The 20,380-nt window shown below is 35.6% G+C and overlaps 2 protein-coding genes across 2 annotated transcripts; both read right to left on the bottom strand.

The window, feature by feature from the left end:
* Positions 1–724: 724 nt before the first annotated feature.
* On the bottom strand, positions 725–4,157 carry LOC112789665 (peroxisome biogenesis protein 22). The gene is made up of 8 exons (XM_025831652.3): positions 3,789–4,157; positions 2,782–3,018; positions 2,646–2,693; positions 2,146–2,202; positions 1,958–2,059; positions 1,713–1,778; positions 1,332–1,433; positions 725–1,179 (listed from the first exon to the last, which is right to left on the bottom strand). The coding sequence occupies exons 1-8, from the start codon at positions 3,879–3,881 to the stop codon at positions 1,075–1,077; spliced, it is 810 nt and encodes a 269-aa protein (XP_025687437.1). The 5' UTR covers positions 3,882–4,157; the 3' UTR covers positions 725–1,074.
* A 14,482-nt stretch (positions 4,158–18,639) lies between these two features.
* Positions 18,640–19,320, bottom strand: LOC114927449 (uncharacterized). Its single transcript, XM_029297375.1, has one exon. The coding sequence runs from the start codon at positions 19,318–19,320 to the stop codon at positions 18,640–18,642; it is 681 nt and encodes a 226-aa protein (XP_029153208.1).
* Between the last annotated feature and the right edge of the window lie 1,060 nt (positions 19,321–20,380).

Here is a 20,380-nt window from a genome sequence, read left to right as displayed (position 1 = left end):
AAATAAAATTAAAGGTTTCAAAAAGAATATAATTTTGTTTATAAAAAACTTTTATTCTAAGCAAACAACATATTTAAAAAAATTGAAAAAATATTTTAGTGAATTGTCTATTAAAAAAGTATTTATTATATTTTTTATCCAAACACAATTGCTTTTTCTAATAAAAAATTTTAAAAACAAATTTAGAAAAAGAAATTGATCCTTGAAAAACTACCCCTAGATCAATTCGATTTTCGAAAAATCAGAAATTTCAAATTAACCTGTAAAACAAAACATGCAACCATAAAATCATATTTGTCCATTAAAAGACCAAATTGCTTGGTATCAAACAATTAATATATCCGCTAACCTATCAATACGACAATGCCATATCAAGAAGATTGGGGAACATCATCAGGAAAATTCCATGGCAACAAGTATTTTTGTTCTTCAATAACCAAACAGCTTGTTTCATAGAACTTTTCTCCTTGAAAAGACTAACCACATTTTATCCCCAAACCAAACATTACCTAAGAGAGAAAAGATATCTACAACTCCAACCAACTTCATATTAGAAGTAACTAAATGTTAAATATACTCGCTCTCTCTCTCTCTTTATCAAATTATGTCTAGATACATAAGTTGAACCATCTCAATTCTCAAAAAAGTATTGCCATGCCTACAACATGAAAGAGAAGCAAATACAATAAGAACAAAAGTTCGGTAACAACAAAATGTTAGAGGATGGTCATTAACAATTGTCCCTGGTGGCATATCATTTAACTATGATCAGATACAAAAATCTTTAAGAAAACTTGCCCCTTGACAGTTAAAAGACCTAAGAGCATGGGCTGTGATCCATTTCAATGCACAATTTCAAACCAAATTTGCAAAAAAGAAAAAAGTATAAAGAAAGAAATTTCTTCCTTATATCATTATACAGGGATACACAAACAAACTAATCTTGAAAATCTAACCTAGTTCTCAAATATCTAACAAACAGGAAAAATGTATGGCAACGGAGATGCAAATACAAACAAACTAATCTGTTTTTTTTTTTTAATGAATTATATCTCATTTTTAGTTGTTTGAATTTCATATGGATCCAAAGAAATGTTCCAAGGACGGAGCACAGAACACATTAGCAGCAGCTCGTTCTGGTCTAAAGGGAGCGACATGAAGTTGATACTTGATGAATCTCTGCAAACATCACAAGGTGTTAATCATTAGATGATATGAATTAGGATGGTATTTTAGGCCCAGAAACAAATAATATGGTGGCATAACAGCTATCTTGCAAGAGCACGAACTCAATTATTGCTTAATATAGTTGAGATTAAACAGTAACATACTGCTAGCTGAGAAATGATTTCAGGATTTGAGTCAACATGCCAATCTGGTTCCAATTGTCGAACAAACGATGACCGTCCATTCTCTGTGCTACAGAAGAGGACCTGATTACAGGTACCAGAGATTAAAAAATGGTTATTGAGAAGCATCCAGATTTTAAAAAAAAAAAAAAAAAAAAAACAAAGACAAATTTCAATCACACCACTCATTATCAGAATTAAGAACTACTACAAGGATCAAACAACCATATAATAATTTACCATAGATCTTGTCTGAATTTAAACCTTTAAACTTTAATCTACTCTCCTCAGGTATTACGAGATCTCTACCTCTAACTACAACAGTACCTTTCATTTAAACTTTACAATGCAACATTTATATACCTTGTCTTTGACTAAACCACCTGAAGTAAATATCCCAGCATCTTCTAATGCAGCAAGAACTCTCTTCTGCAGAAATAATTACACCAAAAGAAGAGAAGTATATTAAGTTTTGATGATCTGAAACATAACAGCTGAGCAATAGTATAAACTGCATCTAATGTGAATAGTTGATAATCAATTGCATTAAGCTCATCGGAATCAGACAAGAAACATGGACACCAAATATAGACTGATAAATGACATACCTCACTTTCATCGTCCAAGACTCTTTCCATGAGATATAAATCACAAAATTTTGTTATTTCCAACAATACTTCCAGCACAGAGGACTTCACAGTTGCTTGTTTCTGTCAAGAACAGAATGAACCACACTGATATCTTGGTTCACATTAATGTCTTAGACAAAAGTATAAAAAAGGAACAATCTCACCACCTGAAGCTCCTCTGGACTAGTTTCCTCTAGGATCACTCCAAGAAGACGACAAGTAACCTGCATAGAACCCAAAATATAGCATAACATTCAGCATTACAAAACACGGAAAAATGACATAAGCAATGTCTAAAGTTTAACAAATCCAGTAATTCTAAATTTGCATCATTTCATCATGTACCTATGTTGCTCAAAGTCAATTGGGAAACAAGTCTTATTTGTGTTTACAACCGGAAAATAAATAAATAAATACATAAAAATGACAGAGAGACTAATAGCATCTATCAACATACATCGTTAGTAATTAAAAGCATTGATAATGCAAAAAAACTCCTCCCAACAGATTACTATGATCAATAATTCTATTTTGTGTTTCTTCCCAGAAAAAGTATGTTCAGGAAATTTTAACCTTTGAAGTTATTTATCACATAACTTAGGGATCACAAAAAGCAATTTTAGTGAAAAATTATATATAAACCTAAAATCAGGGTACATTTAATTACCTTTCTTCCTTCACTCAACCTCTGCCTCACAATCTGGCCCAACGATGGCTGGAAAAAATGGCAGAAAAAGTAAGCTAAGAATAGTGAACCAACTATACATGAAGCAACCAAACTCAAACAAGGCAAAGACATTTACTTTGACTGGCTGAAAGAACTCATCAACAACATTTTGTGCCCTTGAATCCTCTGATGTTGAACAAACCCCAGAAGGAACCACCACAGCATTTGAATGTGCACTGACTCCAGGTGTGCTGGAAGAAGCAACTTGTCGTTTTTGTTGCCTGCGTTGAGACACAGAAGGTGATCTCAACAGCCTCCAGGTGAAAAAAATTGCAACAGCAAGGCCCGCAACAGCACCAATAGAGTGTGTATCCTAACACCAAGTTGAGCAAAATGAGAATCCAATAGGTTTGCACAAAGATAGTAATTTTTCTCTGTATTACACTACCAGTCAAGGCAACAATGAGAGGTTCACTAAACCAGTAGGAGGTGATAAGTTCTACATACACTGCTATTCCATAGCGCATATTACAACGCCAACCGAGTAAGTTGCTATAAGAAATTAATAAAACACTGCATCAATGTAAGAAACATAATCCAACTAAGAAATACACACTCATTGTAGACACAAAGGAACAGACTCAAGTCCTACATTGTCATTGTTCGCTAAAGTCATAGCCATGAATTGAAAAACCAGTTACTTCAACTACAATTACTCAGAAAAAAGGTAGCCCAAGCAAATAAGCAATTCAAATTCAGCACTATAATATTTACTATTATCAATGTCAAACAAGCTACAAAAATTTCATATTTTTCATACAGACAAGAAACACATGAATGAAAACTGTAACCCTAAGACTGTATTTAAGTGCCCATAATGACATTCCTGTTTCGCAATCCTAGTCCCTCCAAAACTTTCAACTGAAATAACCGAATTTTTAAAAAAAAAATCAACAATTAAAAAAAATTAAACAGAGAAACTTAAAAGCTCTCTATTTGAGCTAAGAATTGTACCATCCCCAATCATTACAGAAGAAAAGCTCGAAATTCACACAACAAGTTTTTTTTTTTGGGGGGGGGGGGGGGGCATTAAAGAAAAAGATGGAATCTTGTGGAATCATCAGAGAGAGAGAGAGAGAGTACAAGGTTGTTGAGGGAAGAGGAAAAGAGGTCGGAAATCTTGAGAGTGAGGCGCTTGATGAGCTCCAATAACTCCTCCTTCGAGCTCTCCGCCATGGCAGAAACAACAACTCAGAAGAAAGAACCCTCTTTTTCCCTTCGATCTGAGAGTAGGTACCTTGCAGGAAAAAGAATTGTATTGAATATGGATCAGATAAAAATCTAGGACCTTCTTTCTTGCTCCATCGCCATTCACGCTTCTTCAACGGAAAACCCCAATTCTTTTCTCCACAATTTCTTTCTTTTTTTTTCCCTTCTAAACTTTCGTTTCCCCCGTTTGGGCGTCAAGCCGTCAACGATGCCAACCTATGTAATGACTAATGAGTAATGACTACTATTATCTATCTAATGGATTTTTTTTTATAAATTATTTAAATATAATATTTACAAAAATATGTACCTATATACACAATATTTAATATACTGGGTACAGACTTAGGACTATTATATAACAAGGAATAATTATATAGCTTGTTTTTGTTAAATATATGATTATTGTAGTTATTAGATAGTCATCTAATATTTATATTTATATTTAAAAAATTTAATAAATTAATTAGATAATATTTATAATTAATTATATGAGTACAATAATACGAGTATATTTATTTTTATTGGATTGAATTTAATTATTAATTTAAATTATATTTATCTAAATTTTAAATTAAAAATTTTATAATTTTAAAATTTTAAATATTTGAATAAAATTAAATAAAATAAAAAAATAAAAATAAAATAACATAATATTATTCAAAATATTATATTGACGTATTAAAGAGGTTTTGTATATATTTTGAATAATTTTAAAATTTTAAATTATAATTTTTTAATTCAAAAAATTAAAATCATTATTTTTTTAAAACGAATATTTAATTAACCATATAAATATAATACGAGTATATAATATTAAAATTAAAACGTTATAATAATACATATACAATGGATATACCAGCATTAAATTCATTATCACATTATTACGCTGCCAACAATTACGTTATTGTTTTATTGCGTTCCAGTAGCTTAGGGATGTTAATGGGGCAGGGCGGGGGCGGGTGATGCCTCCCTTCTTCCCATTTCTGTCCCCAGATTTATTTCTCGTCCCTGTCTTTGTTTTTGCCGTGGGGAATATTGCTCCGTTAGAAATTTCTAAATTGAAGAAGAGTTATGCAAATGAGGATTAGGAGTTTTGTGTTTCTGTGACTAAAAAACATATATAAGAATTAAACTATTAAGGACAATCCAATAAATTTATGAATTTCGAGAATTTGCGGGAATGGGGCGGGGATTCCCGCTCGAGTCCCCGTTCCTGCCTCAGGAAAATTTTGTCCCTCATCCCCATCCCCACAGAAAAAATTTCCCATAATCAGATCTTTATTTGAGGCGGTCCCCACAGAGATTTTTGCATCTCGAAAAATTTTGCCATCCGTACAGCAGCTTCGTTATAGTTGCTTTTCCCTTATTTATAGTTAGTGCTTGAGCTATAGCTATTTGCAACATAATTACATAATGTTCAAAACAGTAAAAAATTAAAAAATTAATTAAAAGATTAAATATACTTTTTTATTTATTTTAAAAAGATCCCAAATATAATTGGTAAAAAATACAATAAACTAATATTTTTTAACATTCCGTGTTTGATGTGACAAATTTAATGGATAAAGAATGTAAATAAACTAACATTTTACAAAAAAAAAGTATAGGTAGATAATAAAAATACCAAATAATATTAATAATAGATATATCAGATGTTCATTTTATTAGATGTGCGAATAATTATTCTAATACTAAAATTTAAGTGAATAATTTAAAAGTGTAATATATTTTAATTTAATTCGTAGTTGTTCATATTGTTCAAAAAAATTATTAGTTACCTAACATTATCTTTTCACAAAATATCGAGTTTGATTCTCACCAAGAACTAGAACTAATTAATAAGATTACTAACAACTATACTACTTTTGATCAATGAACAAATGTATCTAAAATTCTAAATCTGCACAACAAATTGGACAATTAGTTTTTCCAGGTTGCAACCAAGACTTTATACAAGTTGAATGGAACTCATGAGCACAAACTCCAAAAAGTTGAATTAACTCCCCGTTCTTAAACTCTTCTATACAAACAGAACAATAATAACTTTTTGACCGGCCAATCTGTTGGTGTCCTCTTCTTTATCTTTCTCCTCGATATAGTTCTTAACTGGCAGCAACGGTTTCAAAGTGCACCAAATTATCGTTAAAAGGTAATTCTATTAGTTCTTGTGTGTCTTCTTCAATAAGTAGTTGAAGCATCATAAAACGATTTCTATAATCATCAAACAAAGGAATTAATACCGTATTTCTTTTGTTATCATCAATAGCATTATTTTGGTCTGAATTATTCCTCAAATTCAAAAATATAAAAAAATAACCAAAACAATCAATTCAAAATAAAGATAAGAATCATCATGTTTAAATCTACCATCCGTGCATAGAGATATAACCATAGTTGTCAAAATCGAACCGGTAATCAAACAGGTCAAATTATTGGGTTATTGGATCATTAGTTCAATCGATGGTAACTGGTTGAACCAGTTAATCCAGTCCTATATAAATAAAAAACAAAATATAGTAAAAAATTTAGAATTAAAAATTTAAAATACATATTTTTACTAATATTTTAAAAATATCTAGCTATTTTAAACAATATGGAATAGAAACAATAAGAATTTTGTTAATTTTACTCTATCATAAATATTTTTATTTTGTTTTTATATTAAAATAAGTATTATTTTTGAATTTTAATAATTTATTAATTAGTTTATATCTATTATACTATTATATACTACAAGTATTTATTGAAAAATAATATTAATATATATTATATAATTATAAAAAAAATAATAAGTGAATTTATAATTACTATTAAATAAAAATATAATTAACTTAAAAATGAGTGAGCTTATAATTAAAATTAAAATAAATTAAATAAAAATAAATTATTTACCGAAAGATATTAATATGTATTTTAATTTGCATATATATTAGTAATAGGTAAGTTAGCTTAGTGGATGTAACTACCTTTTATTTCCTGGAGGGATGGGTCCCGCTAAGCTCGGGAACGATATCAGAATCAATAACCAACCTAAAAAATCCGGAAGCAAACAACCAGGACTAAAATCACAAACTTGACTAAACCTCCCACAAGTCAAGCATTATCTCTTATACGTTATAACAGAATACACTACCCAAGCTAAAGATATCGGAACAAACGTACGAGGATGATACATCACTCGTCTATAAAGCCACACCACATCATCCCGAGAAGGATAGGTCACATAACTCTTTTCAGTTTAATACTTTCGTCTCTCATTATTCACATACTTACTTGAGCGTCGGAGTCCTTTTTGCAGGTGCTCCCGCCACCGTGTTCCAGAGCATCGAGGTTTACTTGCAACAATTCCCAAACGACGTATTACTCAACTCAGGGATTGAGTGACTGTTCAAGAAGCCATCAGCCTCGGCTCGCCCAGAACGGAACATTTGGCGCCCACGGTGGGACTCGAGAGTTACTCTAACCCCACTATTTTCTTCAATATTTGCATTTTGTGTTTCTCTTTGACGCAGGGTTCCTCAATCTTCCTGCATGGTCGATAACAGAGTCAACCAACTCACTCAAGCCGACCTTTTAGCCCAGATGACCGATCTACAAGCTGAAGTCAGAAGACTTGCGGAACTATCTACTCAAAACAGCACCAACAAAAATGAGGAAAATGGTTCCAAGGGCTCAGTCAAAGGCAGCGCATACATGTTAAGCGTTAACCCGCCAAAGGAGAAGCTGACCTTAGACAATCCTTTCTTTGAAGAAATCACCAATTATCAGATGTCGAAGAACTTCACACTACCTTCCTTTCTCGAGCCATATAAGGGGATTGGTGACCCCCGGGCTCACATTAAGAAATGTTAATCCATGATGTTTTTTAACGGCCCTAACAATGAGCCCGTACTTTGTAGAGCTTTCCCTACTTACCTTGACGATGCCGCATTACTCTGGTTCTCAAAATTACCTGCAGGATCAATCTCCTCGTTTGAGGAGCTGGCAAAATCCTTCATCGACTATTTCGCAGCAGCACAGATATACGTACACAGATCAGACTACCATGGCACCATCCATCAAGGTCCACAAGAAAGCTTGAAAGACTACATGACCAGATTTGCATAAGCAACCATGAAGATACCAGATCTGGACCCTGCCGTGCACCTACATGCCCTTAAGGTCGGTCTTCGGCCTAGAAAATTTAGGGAAACGATCGCGGTCACTAAGCCGAAGACGTTAGAAGAATTCCAGGAAAGGGCAACTGGACAGATGGAGATTGAGGAGCTCTGCAAAGTCGAAAGGACGGAAAGAAGGCAACCTAGGAAGGAAGAAGACAGAACCACAAGGTCGGCAAATAACAAAGACTCTAGGAAGCCATTCAAGCTCACCCCAAAAGTTGACAACTACACCAGGTTCAACACAAAAAGGAAAAAGTTAATTAAAGAGATACTTAATGCTAAAATCATAAAACCTCCAGCAAGAGCAGGGAACTACCAAGACCAGCGATTTGTAGACAGAAGCAAAAACTGTGCTTTCCATAAAAAATACGGACATACAACTGACGAATGCGTGATAGCAAAGGATCTATTAGAGAGATTAGCTCGACAAGGCCTCTTGGACAAATATATCGAAGGAAGGAAGCACAAAGAAAACAGCAGGGACCGAGAAGAGCGTCAACAAACTTCGGGCAACAAGGAAGACAACAAATGGTCAAACAATATCCCACCAAAAGGGATCATAAACTGCATATCCGGAAGATTTGCTGGGAGAGTCGAGACAAGCTCGGCACGAAAACAAAGCTATCGTGCGATGCTAGCAATTGAAGGAACAGTACAGCTGAGAATTGAGTATGAGCCCGACCTCGAAATCACTTTTAACCAGACAGATATATGCTCGGCCGCACCGAACTTAGATGATCCAGTGGTAATCTCCATCCAAACCGGCGAACTATTGGTAAGAAAAGTCCTCTTGGACCCAGGTAGTAGTGCAAATGTTCTCTTTTACTCTACTTTTCTGAAAATAAAAATATCTGAAAAACTCGTGCAACCCTCGTCCGGAGAATTAGTCGGATTCTCCGGAGAAAGGGTCCTGATTAAAGGTTACATATGGCTAAAAACTACAATGGGAGAAACCTCGTTGTCACAAACCCTTGATGTACAATATTTCATAGTTGACTGCCCCAATCCTTACAACATTATTCTCGGAAGACCTGCTCTGAACATGTTCAAGGCAGTGGTATCCACTTATCACCTATGTGTTAAGTTTCAGGCACAAGACGGCAAGATAGCGACACTCTGCTCAAACCGCCAACAAGCTAGGCAATGTTACATCACAAGTCTGAAGGGGTCGGAAACAAGACAGAGATATCAACAAGAAGTCAAGGCAATTCACAGCACAAACGAGGTACTATCCCTAGCCGAGCTTGACCCCCGAGGAGACACCCAAGAAAGGCCTCAACTAACAGATGAGCTTCAGAAAGTTTCGCTGACATCAACACCGGAACAGGTTACCTACATCGGTCAAGCACTACAAGGAAAAAAAAGATTGGAGCTCATAAAAGTGCTACAAGACAACACCGACTTATTTGCCTGGACCCCAGCGGACATGCCAGGTATCAATCCAAACATTATCTGCCACAAGCTCGCCACCGACAGAACAAGCCGACCTATAGCTCAAAAGAAGAAGAATCTCGGGGCAAAAAAATTAGAGGCAGTTCTAGAAGAAACCGGAAAGCTCCTTAAAGCTAACTTCATCAAAGAAATCCGCTTCATCACATGGCTCTCAAACGTGATAATGGTAAGAAAAAACTCAGGTAAATGGCGCATGTGCGTCGACTTTACAGATTTAAACAAGGCATGCCCTAAAGATGCTTATCCTTTACCATGCATTGATAAACTCGTAGACAATGCATCAGGTTTCAAAAGCTTGAGCTTCATGGATACATACTCTGGTCACAACCAGATCCTCATGCATCCAGAAGACCAAAGCAAGACGGCATTTATAACTGAACATGGAAATTTTTGTTATAGAGTAATGCCATTTGGTCTAAAGAATGCAGGTGCAACCTACCAACGACTGATGGACAAAGTGTTCCGTCATCAAATAGGTCGGAACATGAAAATCTATGTGGATGATATGGTCGCAAAGACCACTCAAGAAAAGTCACACTGCGACGACCTCATGAGATATTTGAACAGATCCGAGCATACAATATGAGACTCAACCCAGAGAAATGTGCCTTCGGGGTACAAGAAGACAAATTCCTTGGATTCATGCTAACCTCACGAAGAATTGAAGCAAACCCTGAAAAATGTGAGGCAATACTTAACATGGCGAGCCCTAAAACAATAAAAGAGGTACAACAATTGGCAGGAAAGGTAGCGGCACTATCTCGGTTCTTGCCGGTAGTGTCAAGCCGATCATACCATTTCTTCCAAATAATATCAAAGAATAAGAAATTTTAATGGACAGAAGAGTGCGAGAACGCGTTTGCCAAGCTCAAAACCATTCTATCATCACCACCTGTATTGTAAAGACCAGAAGTTGGTAAACCTTTTTACTTATCTTTGTCTGTTTCTAATTATTCTATCAGCTCGGCTCTTGTCATTGACAGAAAAAATACAACAGCCAGTATACTTCGTCAGTAGAGTCATACAACCAACGGAACAAAGGTATCCGAGAATAGAACAGCTAGCTTTAGCACTAGTAATAACAGCAAGAAGACTCAGGCACTACTTCCAAAGTCACACAATAATAGTGAGGACGAACCAACCATTAAGACAAATACTGACAAAACCAGAACTGGCTGGACGTCTGACCAAATGGTCTATCAAGCTCTCGGAGTTCGATATCCAATTTCAACCAAGGTCGGCATTGAAAGCAAAGATCCTTGCAGACTTCATATCAGAACTGACCCCGGACGAGCACAATAAACCCTGGGAGTTACATGTTGATGGGGCGTCCAGCCGAGGAGGGAGCGGAGCTGGGATAATCCTAAAAGAAGGGGACAAGGTGGTCGCCGAGCAATCCCTCCAGTTCTACTTCCCGGCAAGCAACAATCAGGCTGAGTATGAGGCCCTCATAGCAGGACTCAAGCTCGCCCTGAACCTCCAAGTACAAAGCCTGACAGCATATTGCGATTCCCTCTTGGTGGTCCAATAAATCTGAGGAGAGTTTCAGGTAAAAGATCCCTTGCTAGAGCGATATTGGCTCATAGCAAAGGATCTCATTTCAAAGTTTAGTTCATTCATTATACTACATGTGCATAGAGAAAAGAATGTTAGAGCAGACATATTATCCAAACTTGCTGCCACTAGGGCGGACACACAGACATCAGCATTATCACAACTCACACTTAAAAAACCCAGCATTGAACTATTATCTATAACAAGCATTAACCACCTCTGTGACTGGAGAACACCTTTCCTTGAGTACATCAATGCAGGTATCATACCCAGAGACAAACTCAACCCGCAACACTTCAGACGAAAAGCAAGTCTCTACACAAACATAGTAGGAGAACCATACAAGCGCGGTTACTCTCAACCATTGCTAAAATGCCTAAATAAAGATGAGGCAAAAGAGGTGATGGACGAAGTTCATGAGGGTGTATGTGGGAACCACATCGGAGGACGAGCTCTCGCCGCAAAGATCGTCCGAACAGGATACTATTGGCCGACCATGAAAATGGATTGCATAACAAAAGTCAAGACATGTGACAAATGTCAAAAGCACGCAGCCATCTCTACAAAGCTTGCCGAAGTATTACACAACATGGAGGTAAGCTGGCCTTTCCACAGATGGGGGCTCGATATTCTTGGCCCATTTCCAATAGCACCAGGTCAGGTAAAATTTCTTTTAGTATCAATAGACTATTTCTCAAAATGGATAGAAGCACAGCCATTAGCAAGAATAACAGCTGAAAAGGTACGATCTTTTATATGGAAAAAATCATATGCCAATTTGGTATACCAAGAAAAATAATATCAGACAATGATAGACAATTTACAGATAATAAGCTCGGCTTATTTCTAAAAAACTTTAATATTCAGCATCATTTTAGCTCGGTCGAACACCCACAAACCAATGGGCAAGCCGAAGCTACTAACCAAGTTATATTGCAAGCAATAAAGAAAAAATTCGATAATACAAAGGGAGAATGGGCAGAGCTAATCCTAGACATATTATGGAGCTACAACACAATAGTACAAACCACTACGAGCGAAACACACTTCAAATTAGTCTATGGGTCAGAAGCATTAATCCCCGTGGGGGTCGGAGTTCCCACATTAAGAACCGAGCTATACAATGCCCAACACAATATAAACGCAAGGAACGCCGAGTTTGATCTGGCCGAAGAAGACAGGGAAAAGAAACTTATATATAGTATGTCTTTTGTAATTCACTACCAGAATATTTTATTGTCGAAAATTATATCAACTAGTGTATATTTCTGTGTACACTGTACAGAAGAATTAATAAAAATATATAAATTTTTTTATTAAAAGAGATTAAACAAAAAATATATATAATAATTATTACTGTAAATATTTTACAAAATTATAATTAAAATTAAATTTTAATTATTTTTAATGTTAAAAATATTAAAAATAATTAGTATTTGTCTTAACTGATTTGGTTGGTTGAGTGGTCATCTCACTCTTCTACCTAAGTAAGTATTAAAGTTTCGAATTCCACCTTCTGTATGTAACAACTCATTAGCCAGCGGCGAACCCTTAATAAATAGAGCTTCAATCCGTGGAGAATTAGTTCTCGACCTGCGACATTTTTATTTATTTATTGGTATCATATTCATTTAGGAAGTCAAACAATATGATCAACGTTGTTATCGGTTAAAATTTTATATTTTACGACATGATTTTCAAGTTTCTAAACTTATAAACTTATGTCATTACAAAAGCTATTAGATTGATTAATATTTCTTGGTAATATTACCAAAACACAACTTTTATTATTCAATATATAATTTATTCTATTGAAAAATAAATTATTATTTCTAGATTAATAAATATTTTTTTCATTTTTATATATTTTATTTGGCAATAATTGCCATTAAAAAAAATGAATGACTACATTATCTTATAATATGATGTACAAAATAATTTTTTATTTTAAAATTAATTCTAATTAATGAAAAAAATTTAGAATTGATTAACAACTCACATTTTTTAAGATTTTAATAATAAAAATAAAATTAATTAGGTACAAAATATTCAACATTTAATAATTTTAATAATTTAAATTTAAATTACCAAATATTAACAATTGATATTATATATATATATATATAATATAATATATATTAGTAAACAAATTATAATATCTAACATATAATTTAATTTTTTTTAACAGAATTAATGTATAATTTATTGAGTATTAATTTATTATCAATTTTTTTATAAACTTTGTAATATATGAAAATAGTGATCTTATTTTTCATTATTATTTAAAATATTATTCATAATTTTTTATTGTGTAATTAACTTAATTAATAACCTTTATTATTGCTTTTCTACCAAAAAAATCATGTTTATATTATTTGTATATTTTTTTAATACTAATAAATATGTAGATATTTGTACTATTATATTTGTTGTCTTAGATAATGGCTTAAGTTACTTATTTCCTATGTTAAATAATATAAATGATATTTTGTATATTAAATTCATCAATTTATCTATATTAAGAGAGGAGAAAAATTATGCAATAGATAGTATGTTATAAAGATTAGTTGATTTATATATAAATTATTTTTAAAAAATAAAAAATAATTTATCACATATAATAATCATTAATATATGTAATGTCATAATTGTTATCATCCGCTTTTTAATTTTGATATTGGGTAGTGTTTGGTGTTTTGTGGGTATATGGGGTGAGTGGGTGATTCACTTGGCTGTGGTGTCAGGAAGCAGTGTATAGAAGGAAACGGACCCAGCGTTTCCCCCCCCCCCACACGAATCGGACCCAGCGATTCTCCCCCAACACGGCATTCGGACCCAGCGTTTCCTCTTCACCGATCGGACCCAGCGATTGGAGCAAACGGACGGTCCGATTGCTTGAGCATTCCACGTGTCGGAGACGAGCTCCTCCCCAGAACGGTGCCCCAGCAGCCAGCATACCCCCCTTTCCCTTTCCACCACTCCCTCAGTCCGAAACATCCTTTTCAAAGTGAAACCCCATTTCTTCTTCATCTGTGAGTTCATCCTCCTCCTCCCTTCTTCTTCAAAAACTCTACATGCAATTGAATCTGTGGATATGGCTAAAAGACACAAGGCTAGAGATGTTGATCGTCCTGAACTTCACATTGTTAATTATTTGTCTAATCCTGATTATGTAAGTTAAATTTTTTAATTATTTGCAAATTTCTGTATTTTAATTAAATTTTGTAGAAAATTTTTTTGTATTTTATGGTTAAATGTTGCAGTTAGGTAGATAGATATATAAATGTTGATTGTTACAGATTTTGTAAGAATTTTTTGAGAGCGGTATTAGAAATTTTCATTAATTAATATAAAATGTGATGATTAATTTTAAAATTATAATGTTAGCAATTTTTTTAATTTTTTGTTATTATGTTTAGATATTGTTAGTTAATTGGAAAATATGTTAAAAAAAATTCTGTTAGACGGTTATTTTGATTAATGAATAAATTTTGATGATTAAAGTTATAAATTATGATTGTAAATTGTTTGTTATTATGTATAGATGTTGTTAGTTAGTTGGAGGAAATGTAAGATATTATTGTTGGAAATTATATATTTAGGATTTATTATAATTTTTTGTTGGAGAATATATGTTAGAAATCTTTTTGTAATACGAGTAGATATTGTAGTTTAGTAATTAACTTTTGTGATCAAGGTTGGAAATTATAATTCTGATTTTGTAATAGATTTAGAATTTGGAATTTAGAATTACTTAATTTACTTTTGTTATTAATTTACTTTTGTTATTAATTTAAGAATTTATAATCCGGAACTGCATCATTAATAACGAAATTTGTTAATATTAATTGCAAGGCCAATTTACTTAATACATAGTTCATTTGGGAAGAAAGGTAAATTATAAGAATTCAATTGTAAATAAACTAAGAATACTAAAGTAACCTTAATTTTGTATGTTGTTAGTTAGACAATGTTGTTCATATGTTGTTAGTAAATAGCTGAGAAGTTATAATTAATTAGTAAGTTATTATGATTAATTTTAGGAAATTATAATTATAGGAATTATGATAACCTTTTGAAGTTATGTTTACATGCTGTAGTTTGGTAATTTGTTAGTTATTTTTTAGTAATTGGGCTAGAAATCATGATTAATCGATGAAGTAGTAAGATTAATTTAAGTTGTAAATTAGTAATCATTCTTGATTTGACTAGGAACATGTTATGTTTTTTCAGAGTTCACGGATGATGACATGTGACCACCCACTGCCTCCTGATCGGTACCATCCAAGTGTAGAGGATCATTTACGGGTTACTGGGTTTTATCATGCCTCTCAGATTGGAGTAGTTCAAGGACAGAAAGCATTGATAAATGCTTTAGTTGAGAGGTGGCGGCCGGAAACACACACCTTCCACCTTCCGATTGGTGAGTGCACAGTGACCCTGGAGGATGTAGCTGTTATTTTGGGCCTCCCGACGAACGGCCTTCCGGTGACGGGGATGACCTTGAGCAGCTTTGAAGCATTGGAGGGTGAGTGTTTCCATCAGTTTGGGGTTGCACCGAGAAAGGCCGACTGCAGAGGGAGCGGCATAAAAATGACATGGCTTAGGAATCTAAAAGAACGTATACAACTGACTGACGAAAACAGTATGCAGAGGTACGTCAAGTGCCACATTATGTTGTTATTGGGTACTATCTTACTTGGAGACAAGTCAGGGGCATCTGTGCACTGGAAGTTTCTGCCTTTGCTCCGGGATTTTCATAGTATCAGTAATTTTAGTTGGGGATCGGCATGTTTGGCGCACCTATACCGGTCATTATGCCGGGCCTCTCGTTTTGATTGTAAAGAAATCGATGGTCCGTTAACACTGCTGCTAGGTTGGTTTTGGATCCGCCTACCCTATCTTGCGCCCCCTACTAGGGAACCACGCAGTTTTCCGCTTGCAAACAGGTAACATTGTCAACTTACTTGTTATGTTCATAAGTCTATTTAAGATGTGCTAGTAACATAAATAATTTCAGGTGGCGTAACTGGGAGCGTGGTGACAATCGGTATAGATATCTTAGTCTCGCCCACTTTAGGAAGGCGTTAGATGAGGTTCAGGAAGGGCAGGTGTGTTTTTAATAGAAAATATTTGTCTCCAACTGAGGTTGATTGTTATTTGGCTTGTAATCACGTATGTCTTATGCTATGTGCAGTTCGTGTGGGTTGCTTATGGTGTGGATCGCATTGATCCGGGCATAATCCCAGAAGACATCTTCCTTCACGCAGTAGTCTGGAGCGCTACGGTTCCGTTGATTTCATTCGAATCTATTGAGTGGCATGCAACGGATAGAATTAGAAGACAATTTGGTTTGGTTCAGGGAGTTCCATCTGAGGAAACAAATCTGGGAAGGGCACATGGAGAAACACTTGCTGGTCCTAAGAATCTTGACTGGGCCACAGCCCCGTCCCATTCATGTTGGATTATGCGCTGGACAAACAGGTATAATTACATTCTACGTGAGTATGTGGAACCTTCACAGCATCCGTTGGATGTTTACATGGACTGGTATCGTGCACGGTATGGCAACCATTTGAGATTGTCAAATGTTGTGGTTCAAGAGAACGATGAAGGTGAACAAGTAATGGATGATGAGGGTAACCCACCTATAAATGATGAGGGTAGCCCAGTAATGGAAGATGAGGGTAGCCCAGTTATTCATGTAGCCAATGAAGAACCGGGGGCACATTCACATCCACATCCACCTCCACCTCCAGCTTCCCAAGAACAATTTCAGGCCTCGGTACCATATGTTGTTCAGACACAATATACCCCGTCATACCCAATAGATCAACAATATTGGAGTACTCCACAATGGGATGCTGGAGAGGGTGCTTCTTTTAGCCAGTTGCTTGGCTTCATGGCTGCGGATGCAGGGCAGTCACAATTTGGCCATCAACCTGAATTTATGCCCGGGAGGTATTCTTTGGACGCGAGGATTCCATGCCACACTGGCTCAGTTGCTTCTGGAGGTTTGGAAACTGGAGATTCCAGTAGAAGTGAAGGCGGTCGGGGGATATTTACTAGCCGGAACCTACGGCGTGTATCAATGGGTCAGATTGAAGAAAATGCCGGGATAGGTGAGCATGAAACGGATCAGTATCTCGTGGAAGAACCGGATGATGAGGAGATGGATGAGGATCAAGAGGAGAGCGAGGATGACGAGATGGATGAGGATGAAGAATCCCGCAACAATGCTCCTGACGATGCGGATGATGCAGGTCCGACTTTATGATTATGTTTTGAACTTGTTGGTTTTTTTCTTTTTTTGCCTTTTTATCCCGTGTTTGCATCATTTTGGATAGTCTGTTTCATTAAATTATGTACAGGTGAGACAGGTAAACATTACAATCTCAGGGTGGACCCGCCACGTCGGAGCGCTAATCGCTACACCCCGTCCATGTTCAAGAAGGCCAAGAAGAAATGCAAGAACATCCTCGAGAACATAAAGTGGGCAACAAGAAAGTAGTTGTGTATCTATGTTGAGTACTTGTATTTTGAACTTAATATTGTGTATCTATGTTGAGTACTTGTATTTTGAAGTTAATGTTGTGTATCTATGTTGATTACTTGTATTTTGAACTTAATATTGTGTATCTATGTTGAATACTTGTATTTTGAAGTTAATGTTGTGTTTCTATGTTGAGTACTTGTATTTTGAACTTAATATTCTTATAGTAAAATACGTAATTTTTTTTAATTTTAATAATTTATTAGTTAGTTTATATGTATTATACTAGTATATACTACAACTATTTATTGAAAAATAATATTAATATATATTATGTAATTATGAAAAAAATAATAAGTGAGTTTATAATTACTGTTACGTAAAAAATATAATTACCTTAAACATGGGTGAAGTTATAATTAGAATAAAAATAATTTAGTTACTAAATAATATTAATATATAATTTAATTTGCATATTTCTTAGTAGCAGATAAGCTAGCCTGGTGGAAGCAGCTCCTTTTTATATCGTGCAGGGATGGGGGTTCGAACCTCAGATGATCCATTTTGAGTAAATTTTAAACTCTTCCGGTTCGGTCGAACCGGTAACTACCAACTTTGACCGGTTTCTGCCGGTTTAACCGGACCGGTTTCTGCTAAGAGTGATTTTGCTTATCCTTTACTCATATTAATTTAAATTATTTTTGTTTTATATTTAATCTTTCTTAAATTAATTACGGTTTAATCATATCATTATTAAAATAAAAATTAAACTTTCTTAAATATCTATAAATTAATATTTTTGTTTTATTTTTGTTATTGATAAATTATATGATATGAATTAATATTAATATTTTTTAACATATATTTAAATAGTGTAATAGATACTAATTAATTAATGAATTAGAAATTAAGTTAATTTGATATCTACGGTCATAAAGAAGTCTCAGGTCTCATAAAGAAGTTTCATGAAAGAACAATGTCCCGATAAACATAAACAAACGCATAAAAATAAACAAGCAAATGCCATAAAGTACTACAATGAAACATGATAGGCATAAAACTACTATCCGGGGTTACTGGGACCTACACCAGATGACCGACGGCATCTACTTCGGCTGTGTCCCTCGGCTCCACATTGCCGACAACGCCTAGGAGCACGTAACATTCGTGTGTCCATTTCGTTCAAGAAACGTGTCATCCTCGGGCGACCTTTGTTCACCCGTCTCATGTTTGGATTCGGGACAAATCGAGGGCCGCTGTACACAGGCCACATAGTGGGATTGCCCAGTGGCCGAAACCTAGCTCGGTAAACCCTCCGAACTTGGTCCATCTTGTAAACTTCGTGGACATACACTCGCCAATCCAGTCGCTGATTCGCACAACATGCAAAAACATGTCGACAGGGAATCCGATCCACCTGAAACTCACCACAGTCACAGCGTTGTTGACGGAGATCGACGGCATACTCAGTTCCAGCTGGCATCTCACGAACCTCGAAGACCTCCTTCACCCTATCGAAGCAATTAACCTGGATGTTAGAACTTGCAAGTTGATTGGCATTCAATTTCGACGTGACAACCTCAGAAAAAACATGTCCAGCTGTTATCCGCGACTCCGCCTCGGCTCTTTTTCTAGTGAACAACTCGTTAAGCCTGTAGAATGTGGCTTTCACAAGTGCAGTTATAGGAAGATTGCGTGCCCCCTTCAACACTGAGTTGATGCATTCCACTAGGTTTGTCGTCATGTGACCCCAGCGGTAGCCACCGTCATACGCCAACACGTACTGTTCGCGTGGGATTCGGTTAAGTCAGTTGGTATATGCCTCCCCCCGTTCACGTAAACGCTGGTAGCGCTGTTCGTACTCGCGCACCGTCCTCGAATAACCTGGACAACAATCAAAGCCACACAAGAGAAGAATTCATGAGGAAAGCTGCTGGAAGGTAACTCGGTTAATAAGGAAATTATTGTTAGTTAACATTTACCTATATTGACCACAAGTTTTTGCAGGTACGGTGCCTTGAACTTTCTCAAGAAGTTCGACTCTATATGCCTGATGCAAAACATGTGGAATGCTTTCGGGGGCGACCAAGCTCCGTTGCTCCGGGCAATAGCTGCATTGATGGATTCGTGCCTGTCAGAAATCAGTCCCACACCATCCCTAGTCACAACATGTTGTCGCAGGTTACTAAGGAAAAAGTGCCATGCATCTGAAGTCTCCCCCTCCACAATTGCAAACGCAATAGGGACGATATTATTGTTACCATCCTGTGAAACGGCGACCAACAAACAACCCTTATACTTTCCGTACAAGTGAGTCCCATCAACCTGGACAACTGGCTTGCAGTGTCTGAACGCTCTAATGCAGGGGTAATAACTCCAGAAGACTCTATGCAATACCCGGATATCAGTTACTTCCTCATCACCTTGATATGCAGACATAGTCTCGAAATGGACGATTGCTGATGGCTCCTTGTTACACATGGCCTGAAACCAAATAGGCAAAGCTTCATATGATGCTTCCCAACCACCAAATATTTTTTCCACTGCTTTTTGTTTCGCCAACCATGCCTTCCGATAGCTGACGGTGTAATTGAACTTCGACTGCACTTCCGCAATAACTGATTTCACCTTTATCGACGGGTCAGCCTCAACCAACGGCTTTATTGCTTCCGCAATTGTGTTCGAATCCAGCTTCGAATGATCCTGAGAAATAGTGGCTCTAGTACAAGTGTGAGAACCGTTGTACCTCCTTATAACCCAACAATACTTTCTGCTGATCATGCTAACCCTGATAAGCCAATCAC

This window comes from Arachis hypogaea, chromosome 3 (assembly GCF_003086295.3).
Source record: "Arachis hypogaea cultivar Tifrunner chromosome 3, arahy.Tifrunner.gnm2.J5K5, whole genome shotgun sequence".
NCBI lineage: Eukaryota > Viridiplantae > Streptophyta > Magnoliopsida > Fabales > Fabaceae > Arachis > Arachis hypogaea.
Note: the sequence above shows the minus strand (reverse complement) of the source record. Positions and strands in the feature narration are given on the sequence as shown.

Coding starts and splice junctions, on each gene's coding strand:
- LOC114927449 (XM_029297375.1), bottom strand. CDS start 19,320: ATGACGACAAACCTAGTGGAATGCATCAACTCAGTGTTGAAGGGGGCA.
- LOC112789665 (XM_025831652.3), bottom strand. CDS start 3,881: ATGGCGGAGAGCTCGAAGGAGGAGTTATTGGAGCTCATCAAGCGCCTC. Junction 2,694..2,781: donor AGTTCTTTCAGCCAGTCAAA/GTAAATGTCTTT, acceptor CATTTTTTCCAG/CCATCGTTGGGCCAGATTGT. Junction 2,203..2,645: donor GGTTGAGTGAAGGAAGAAAG/GTAATTAAATGT, acceptor GGTTCTATGCAG/GTTACTTGTCGTCTTCTTGG.